The sequence below is a fragment of the Antechinus flavipes genome, chromosome 2 (genome assembly GCF_016432865.1).
Source record: "Antechinus flavipes isolate AdamAnt ecotype Samford, QLD, Australia chromosome 2, AdamAnt_v2, whole genome shotgun sequence".
NCBI classification, from domain to species: domain Eukaryota; kingdom Metazoa; phylum Chordata; class Mammalia; order Dasyuromorphia; family Dasyuridae; genus Antechinus; species Antechinus flavipes.
In genome coordinates this window covers 507,747,031-507,757,090 of record NC_067399.1, presented here as the reverse complement: position 1 = coordinate 507,757,090, position 10,060 = coordinate 507,747,031, and the positions used below count along the sequence as shown (strand labels likewise).

At 38.0% G+C, this 10,060-nt stretch overlaps 1 protein-coding gene across 1 annotated transcript; it reads right to left on the bottom strand.

The window, feature by feature from the left end:
• Positions 1–676: 676 nt before the first annotated feature.
• FCN2 (ficolin 2) lies at positions 677–9,742 on the bottom strand. Its single transcript, XM_051973919.1, has 8 exons — positions 9,667–9,742; positions 7,247–7,354; positions 4,076–4,129; positions 3,699–3,731; positions 2,818–2,945; positions 2,450–2,579; positions 1,667–1,801; positions 677–924 (listed from the first exon to the last, which is right to left on the bottom strand). The coding sequence occupies exons 1-8, from the start codon at positions 9,740–9,742 to the stop codon at positions 677–679; spliced, it is 912 nt and encodes a 303-aa protein (XP_051829879.1).
• Between the last annotated feature and the right edge of the window lie 318 nt (positions 9,743–10,060).

The window sequence follows — 10,060 nt, the reverse complement described above, 5'->3', positions numbered from 1 at the left end:
AGTAAATAAGTGAGGCAGAAGTTGAACTCATGAATCCCACCCCCAAGTCTACCTTCATATATTCACTGTGCTACATGTCAAAGAGAAATCATTCTTTTCTTACCTCTTAATTCAGATATCTGACATAATTCATGGAAAAATACTTCCTAAAAGTTAAATTTGTAAGTTTCATAATTGTAAGCACAATTGTAGAAAATTAGCATTATTTCATCTTCTCCTCCATCAGGAGGAATATTATTTAAGGTTGAAATTTTAATTTAATAATTAATATCATTCATTTATAGGCCACAAGGATGATTTTTTCCTTCTATCCTCCATCTTCCCTGCTATTAAATCAATAATAACTCTCATTTATATCCCTCACTGACAAAAACAAGATGATTTCACATATTTTCTCTTTGAGGCTTATAGGAAATAGCTGTTAGTTGATGAGTTAGTTCTGGAATTATGGTTTCCATGCTTCAGATAAGGAAACTGAGGTTGAGAAAGATTAGAACTTGCCCCAAATCACATAGCCAGAGAACTGTGGGATCATGACAAAAATGCAAGAAGAATTTCTTTGAACCTCTCTCTGGATCTGAGATTGGAACTCTTGTTGTCTCCTCCTAGGTGGATACAGCCACTGCCTCTGCTAGTCCAACATTCCCCTGGGAAATGTCCTGGACCTCCCCACAAGCTAAGTAGGCCTGAGCTTCATCTCAGACACTTTGTAGGAATACTTGTATCCTTTGCCCGAGTGCCAGTTTATCCCATTGGCAAAACTGTTATGGGGACCTTTGAGGTACAAGCCATTCAGGTTAGACAGATGGCAATTTTTGTACCACCAGCCTCCACTGTAGCTAACAGCACAGTTTGTGTTATCTGAATCATTGTCTCGATCTTTCGTTGAGAAGGGTATGTTGTTATGGTACGTCAGCGAGTTACCTGCAAAGAAAACAATTTAGACCAACATTTACACATGGTAAGGGTTAATCTCTTTATCCTGGCATCCAAAGTCCTCCATGAACCGGCCCCCGTCTAACTCTCTCATCTTAGACTTCCCTTAAGGCCATAGAAATATGGCATCTCAGCTTCCACATATGTATTTAATTAGTAGTTTAGACTTAAAGATGTCTAATGCTCCTTTCATCCCTGACAGTTTAAGTTTTAAAGGTCCCTTCCAGTTCCTATATCCTGGGTTCTAAGGTCCTTTCCAGCTTCCATATCCTGAGTTCTAAGGTCCCTTCTATCTTCCATATCCTGGGTTCTAAGGTCCCTTCTAGCTTCCATATCCTGTGTTCTAAGGTCCCTTCTAGCTTCCATATCCTGGTGTTCTAAGGTCCCTTCTAGCTTCCATATCCTAGGTTCTAAGGTCCCTTCTAGTTTCCATACCCTGGGTTCTAAAGTCCCTTCCAGCTTCCATAGCTTGCATTCTAAAATCCCTTCTAGCTTCCATATCCTGGGTTCTAAGGTCCCTTCTAGCTTCCATATCCTGGGTTCTAAGGTCCCTTCTAGCTTCCATATCCTGGGTTCTAAGGTCCCTTCTAGCTTCCATATCCTAGGCTCTAAGGTCCCTTCCAGCTTTCATGTCTCATCAGATGACATCTCTGCTTCAGTTTGTCTCCTAGTTCTCCTTTGCTTCATTGTCCCAGTGGCCTTGTATGACCAGAGCCCCATTGTGACTCACCTGCATCACCTTCCACAAAGTCTCCTAAGATCAGCTTGTAGTTTTCATTCTCCCCTGCAATCTGGAATGATCTATACTTGGCAAAAGTGTGGCGTTCATCAAAGTCAGTGAGATCTATCCGAAGCTCAAAGGTTTCTGTGAGAGAAGGGTTTGAAAAGGTTTGAGCACGAACTTTTCCCAAACCACAAATCTGTCTGGTATCTCCAGAAGTGAATTCCTATATACAGTGGCTCTGGTAGAAATTTATGCCCAGTGCCCCATGGATTCCTTATTGTTGTTCAGTTTTATCTGACTCTCTGTGACCCCATTTGGGGTTTTCTTGGCAAAGATATGAGTGGTTTGCCATTTCCTTCTCCAGCTCATTGTATGGATGAAGAAACTGAGGCAGACAGAGTTAAGTGACTTTCACAGGGCCACACAAATGATAAATGTCTGAGGCTGTATTTTAACTCAGGTCCTCCTGATTCCAGGGCCTGTACTCTATCTACTGCAGGACTTAGCTGCTCATCTGGCTTAATAAATACTATTTAATTCTATTTCTATTAACCACTGCCTTCAGGCTAGTAGTATCCTCAGTCTGCCCCTTCTGGAATATCCAGCCTCATATGGGCATTCTCCAAGGTCCAATAGGGCAGGTATATATGTGATGGGGAAGGATGGTATGTATTTATTTTAGAGAAGGAAAAACGGGGTAGGAATTAATTGGGGCTGGAGTCCCAAGCCTGCACTGAGTGCCTGTAGTGATCTAGGGGAAAAGACTTGAGTCCTCCTTCACACCCTCACCTTGAGTTGTCAATAAATGAAGGTTTTCATTTCCCAACCAGAATTCCCCCAGCTGACTGCCAAAGCCTCTTTTGTATGAAGCCCAGTCCCGAAAGAAATTCACAGAGCCATCTACCCGTCTCTGGAACACCTATGGGAGAATGAGAGAATCACACTGAAAAATTATCTAACGTCACTTCTGGAAGAGGCCTTGGAGATCACCCAGTCCAACATCTCAATTTTATAGATCACAAAGAAGCTTGAGCACAGCTAGGGGAAGGGAATTTTGCACAGTCTTACAATTGGTGACAAGACCAGAGCTTGAATTTAGTTCCACAGGGTTTTTTCCACAGGGTTACTCTGCTAATCTGTGATGAGCTGATACTCACAATCCATCCCCCGCCATCGGTGTCCATGTCACAGAATACAGTCATAGGCTTACAGTCAAAGAGGTAGATGGTGTACCAGCCACTCAGGGTGTTCCCTTTGCTGAGCAGCTCTCGGCAATCTCGACTTCCTGGAAAAAGAGATGGGAAAATTAAAAAAACAATAGGGAGTAGATTCTTATTTGTGAGAACAAATTAGATCTCACCTGTTTCTAGATAAATAGAAAAACTGGATTCTAAGTCATTGTAACTCAGTCCATCAACCCTTTTGTAAACTATCCAAGTTGTTTTATCTCTTCCCATATTATTCATTACATTTAAATTTTAATGCCTATGGACTGAAATTTTATCAGTGAAGGGAAGCCCTAATAAGGAAACTCAAGCTATGCAGATCTGTAACTACTCTTAGAGGATTTCCTGGGAATTGAGAAATGATGTGGTCACACTTCCAGTATGTATGGAGGAAAGACTTGAATCTAGGTCCTCCTGAGTTCATTTACTACACCATATGCCTCACATTAATGCCTTATGTTGTCCTGAATAATTTCTCTGTGATTTATTTCATTTTTTGGCTTTTTTTGGTTTTGTTTTTTTTCTCCAAAAGTACAGACTTTTTCAAAAGTCTTAGTTTATGCCTAGCTTACATAGGCTTAATATTGAACTGAAAATTTTGAGACATCCTGTATAATCTGCTGATGGAGTTATAGATGAGAGGAGGACTCTCAGAATCTGGGAAACTAAACCAACCTGGATCTGGATTCAATAAAACTACTAGGTTCAAATGATCTTTTGATTGTACCCTCCCATCAACTTGGGGTCCCATCTTTCAATACCCAAATCATGGTCCAAAATCAGATGGGATAATAGGAATCAGGAAAAGTCACCTGTCTTGCATAGGCCAATTTCTCCACTGTCTCCTATATGTGAGAAGAAAACCAAATTAGCTGGTTGAAAGTCAAGATACTTATGCATCCACCCCCAGGTTCTTCCTACATATGTACTAATAACTCAAGTATCAATATTGATTTAAGGTTCAGATAGGAAAAAATGTGAAGGAGGTGATATAAGTGTAGGTCCTGCCATCAGCACTGCTTTGAGTCTAGGAAATGGAAGTTAGGAGAAGTTTCCTGACTGATAGCAGAAACTGGCTTTTTTAGGAATGAGCAGCACACTGAATAGAGCCTTCGGGGAGCTGCTCTTGTTCTAGCTGGGCATGAAGATTCTAGCCATGGGGTTCTTTGATTTCCTTTTAATTACTTACCTTTGGGACCCCTTTCTCCTAACAGCCCAGGAATCCCAGGGGGTCCTCTCTCCCCTGTAGATACAAATAAGATGGGAATGGTGATAATAAGCTCCAACATTTAACTTGAATTTCACTGACTCCCCTTTCCCCAAAACCCCACCCACTTCCACATATTTCCTAGTTTATAAGATTGTAGAGTTGAAAAGAGACTCTGAGGTTATCTAGTACAATTCTATTCCTCTTATTTACAGCTAAGGAAAATGAGACTTTGTGGTTTATAAATTAAAATAATTGAGGAAAGGCAATCCAAGCTATATGATTTATTAGCAAAACAGATATAATAAAGGGGTCAATGGACTAACCAGTCTGTCTAAATAAAGAGTGAGACTGATCTTTATATACTAGTAACAATTAATCAAATAAGAACAATTAATTAAAAGAAAGCAACTAACAGCATATAAACCAGGATACAAAATTAGGTAATCTGCTTTGTGATTGAAGAAAAAGTTGAAGGCTTGCTTGGTTGGGAAGGGAAAGAGTATATTTTGGTGAAGGTGGGAGGGGTGCAAGTAGATAGTTGTGGGGATTTTCCCCCCAGAATTGAGAGATGCTGATTAATTACATCCATCTGCATTTATGAAACAATAGATAACTTATGCCATCTAGTTTCCCAGGGATGATTTGCAGCAAAACAAGATGGAGGATTATACATGTGGCACTACAATATGGAGTCAGGGTCCATCAGAGAGATTATCATTGGTTTTTTCCATTTCCACACAAAACCAACTGCATTTTGTAACTAGTCTGGGTGAATGAGGTTAAATTACTCACCCACAGTCATCCAGATTATCAAATCCTCAGTCTCCAAAGCCAGCATTCTTTCCTTGTTGCTACAGCCACCACTTGTCAAACATTGAGTCTTCAGTTCATCCTAACTCCCTCTTCCTCCTCCTTCCTAAAACTCCTGTTACATATACCATCTAAAATAGAGTCTAGCCCAACCTTAATTATTTCAGCCCTGGATTTTTGTCCTATAAACCTGAATTCAATTTCTTGAATTGTTCTTGCATATACTGTGTGGTTTGGAGTAAGTCATTGTTATCTCTCTGCACTTCAGTGGAGAGATTTATTTTCTGATCAGATCTATGATTTTATTGGAATAAGGAACTTTACATGAGGAAAACTCCTATTAAAACATTTCTGCAGCTACCTTGGCATTTGTAGTGTTAGAGAAAATCTTGGAGACATAATGAGGTCAAGGGACTTGCTGAGTGACAGAACAGATATCGATGTCAGAGACAGAATTTGAGCTTCCTGTCTTTGAGACTAGTTTTCTTTGCATTAGTGCAACTTATATCATAATGTAGTGTAAAATACTTACCTCACAAAGTTGTGAGAATTGAGGATGATCATGTATATAAAGGTTCTATAAATTGTAAAATATATTTTGAATATCAGCTATTACTACCACAACAATTCCCCTAACTCTTCCCCACTACTATTATTACTACTATCAGGAGTATTAGGTTACATTATGATTCTTACTACTACTACTAGTATTATGATTATAACTAATATTATAATTACTACCACTACTGTGATTCCTACCATTATTGCTATTTCTGTTACTATTACAGTTATGATTATTACTATTACCTAATGCCATCATTACTATTATTACTACTACCATTACTATAACTACTATTATGATTCCTACTACTAGGACTGCTGTTGCTAGTATTTCTACTTTTACTATCACTATTATTATTATTGTCACAACTATCACTATTATTTTTTTATTAAAGCTTTTTATTTTTCAAAACATGTGCATGGACAATTCTTTGACATTAGCCCTTGCACAACCAACCATCATTATTACCACTGTTACTATCATTATTTCTACTATGTTACTATTATGATTCTTACTGTTAGTACTACTACTACTACTACTATTAACTTTACTATCACTAGTATTGTTATTGTCACTACCATTACTACTACCACCATTTCTATGTTACTATTATGATTCTTACTACTAGTACTACTATTACTATTACTTCTACTTCCTCTACTACCACCATTACTAATAATGATATTAGTTCAAACTAGCACCAACATGTCTGGGCTACTAAGGTAAGATATTAATTTAAGCCATGTATTCATGTTTATTTTTTCTTAGGACTAATGACTTTTTTCATACTTAAAGTACTAAACAGCATTTCAAGAGTCATGGATTGTGGTCTGAGAATCAAAGATTTCATATTAATTATGTGGATGATTAGGATGGCTAGGAAGGCTTTGTAATATAATATAAAGCCTTAGAGTTAGGAAGACCTGGCTTCAAGTCCAGTCACTTACGTCTCAAAACCTCAGGCAAGTTAATAGAGAGTTCCAATCAATTTTGCTTTTTTGGATGAGAGTGGAAGAAGGGAAAGACTCAGTATTTTGAAACCTGGAACTGACCTAATAAAGAGCCGTAGAATTCTGCCTCCCCCCACAAAAATGGGTGCAAGTGACTGACAAAACTCACAGATCCTTGATGTATCAATGTTAGAACTATTAATGGTAATAAGCGTATTGTCTGTGTGTATCCACAAACAGAGCATTTAATACATATCACAGAAGTGGGAGGGAAACAAAGATGAATAAGCAGATATTTCACTCTTCCTGCATCTTTCCATGAATAACGAGATAAGACAATAGTACTGGTAATTACAATTAAAATAGTGGGAGCAGTGAGGATTCTGGGTTTTGAGGAGTGAAAGATATCACATCCAGTTGGAAAGTTTTGGCAAATCTTGATGTACAGAGGGGGACAATAGCTGTTTGGGGGAAGTAGAGAAGGCATTGTCATCCTTTGACAAGGAAACTGAAATACAAAAAAATTAAATGAAGGGACTTGCTGAAAGTCCCACAAGAGGTCAATAAAGGAGCCCAGACTAGAACCCCAATCTTTTGGGTATATATGCTGAAGTATGAACTTGTGAACTAAGAACTTATTTATTTTCTAAAAGGACTTTTGAAAGATACTTATTTTTTCTTGATAACTTGTGAAGAGGCACAGCTTATGGCCTATGAAACTCAGTTTTTCCCAGCTTTATATTTTATGTTAAGTGAGTCAGTATTCTGTAACTGACTCCAACTCTTTATCAAGCAAATCCTATGGTTCCATAGGGTATGGACACGTACCTTGCTTTCCATCATCTCCTTTGGGACCAGGGGGTCCAGGAAGTCCTGGGCAGCCTCGGAGTACAACCATTTTATCAGACTCCCCAAGACCCACAATCTTGATATCTGCTGGATGTGAAACACAGACACAGACACACAAACATACACACACACACACACACACACACACACACACACACACACACCATTGAGAGTGGTATTTTCTAAAGGGTCTATAAAACCTAAAAGCAGAAGGGACCAAAAGTCAAAGCATATTCATAGTTCGGACTTGGGAACTGTGAGGAATGGCTTCTTGTGATGTTTAGCAAAAGATAGAAAATTTATTCTTAATTTACAAAGAAATCTGAAAATAGAAAGGTAAAGTAATCTTTTATGGACAAGTTTCACTATCAGTCAGAGCTCAGTTGGATTGTTACTGCTCAGAGTACAGGTAATTAATCCTTGTCAAAATGACCCTAAGCAATTTGAGGGGATAGGAGGAAGGAGGAAGAATTAGAATGAGTACTTACCCATGGAAACTTTTGGAATTAGATGAAAAGAGATAAACCTAATAGAGCTAATCTATTAGATGGCACAGTAAACAGAGTTCTGGGTTTGGAGTCAGGAAGATGTATCTTCCCCAGTTCAAATTTGACCTCAGACTAGCTGTATGACCCCAGGCAAGTCACTTAATCCTGTTTGCCTCAATTTCCTCATCTGTAAAAAGGAGTTGGAGAAGGAAATGGCAAACCATTCCAGTAACAACACTACTTTATTCCTATTTCCATCCATCCAATTTTAGGGTTACACAATAATCTTTCTTAGAGAGCTGTGAGAAAAGTTGATTTTGTCAGGATTCCCAGGACATATAATCTACACTTCTACACACAAATAAATAGTCTCAAAGAGGTGATGTCCAAGTAGGATATCATGGTATAAGAGGCAGCATGGTATATTGTGGGGCTTCTTAAATTTTTTCCACTTGAGACCTCTTTTTGCTGGAGAAATTTTTATGTGATTCCCCAGATACATGAATATATAGCATAGGAATATAAATCAAATGTACTTAAAATAAATCATAAAGAAATTTATTTTAAAACTATTATTGGGTATGTATATATATAATTTTACCATTTATTAAAGACAGATGCAATGAGATGAATGTGCTTTTTATTTTTAAATAAAGAATTAAATCTTGGTGGAATATTTGATACATTTTTACCATTGCCAAAATTCCCCACAAATCCCACATTTACTTACACAACCCCATATGGGGTCTCAAACCACAGTTTTTAACTTAAGTATATTGTTATCAGCTTAGAGTCAGGAGAAACCCATTCAAATCCTACCTTTGACCCTAGGTATATGATCATGGGCAAATCACTTAACCTCTCTGAAGATCAATTTCTCATCTATAAAATGGGGTAATAATACCCATTTTCCAGAGAATCACATGAAATTTCATATATACACACATATATATGCATATATATGTTATATATATATACATGTGTATATAAAATTTACATTATAATATATACATAATTACAACATATACATTTTCTATATTTGCATACATAAAATGTTTTGCTATATAAATATAAATTATTAAAATCTGATGACTATAGAATACTGTGACACCATTGAAGGATATTAAAACTTTAGAAAAGTTGTCTGCCATTCCAAGAGAGAATAGTGCAATGCTGCTGCCTACTAAATAATACACAAAATTTTAAGATGGGTTCATTGGAGGGTTCCAAACCAAGGCGTTTCACAAAGTCCAAGAAAGAAAATTGTTGCCTAGAGAGAGGACCTGGGAGGGCACAAGTCCTGCTCCATAGGGAACCCACATAGTGCTAAGAGGGCTATTACCTGGATCTTCTGATTCCCAGAGCTCTTTCCAATGCAGTTCTCAGTTATTTATTATACATAGATCCTCCTAAACATGTCTAGAAACAATTATATATTAAGAAAAATTTGCATTTATACAATGCTATAAGATTTGCAAAGCAATATATATATATATATACACACACAATCTCTTTTGATCCTCACAATAGCCTAAGATAATAAACATTATTATTATTATTGTTATTCCCATTTTACATATGAGGAAACTGAGGGAGAACAGATTAAACAATCTGCTCAGGGTCACATGGTTAATAAATATCTAGGGCAGAAATTGAACTCGGGTCTTCCTGACTCAAAGTCTTTCTAACCATTGCACTATCTAACTGCACACAGAAGTTCTGGGAAGAAAGGGAAGGAGTAAAAGGTCACTGGAGAGAAGAGATAGCTCCCCTTCCTCAGTGAACACGAGGTGATGGAAGAGAAATGAGAAAGAGCAGGACATTTATTGAGGAGAATGCATCTCTGGGTCCCTCAGGACTAGATCCAGGAAGGAACAGCAGTTTAATGCTCCATCTGGAAATCTCACTCACCTGGACACTGTCCATCCTCCTGAGCAGTGGAGGTCCAGAGGCACAGGCAAGCCATGATCAAGGCAATTCTATCCATGGCTTGAATAGTCTCTTCAGCTTCAAGTCTCCAGTTACTTCTCGGTCCCTTTGTCTTTGGCTGCCAAAGGCTGCCAGATCTTATAAAGGCATGGAAAGACAGCCCTCATCCTCCTTCCCTTCTCAAAGTTCCCTGTGATGAACTGTTTTCTTTGGCCCTCTGAAAAAGTATCAGATAATCTGAAGATTGTTCTGCTCTAATTAGGTCCTTCAGAGCAAGGTATGACAATAAGTATTCATTAAGTGCTTACCATGTGCCAGGCACTGTGTTAAGGGCTGGGGACACAAATGTAAGAAAAAAAAAGATAACCTCTGGCTT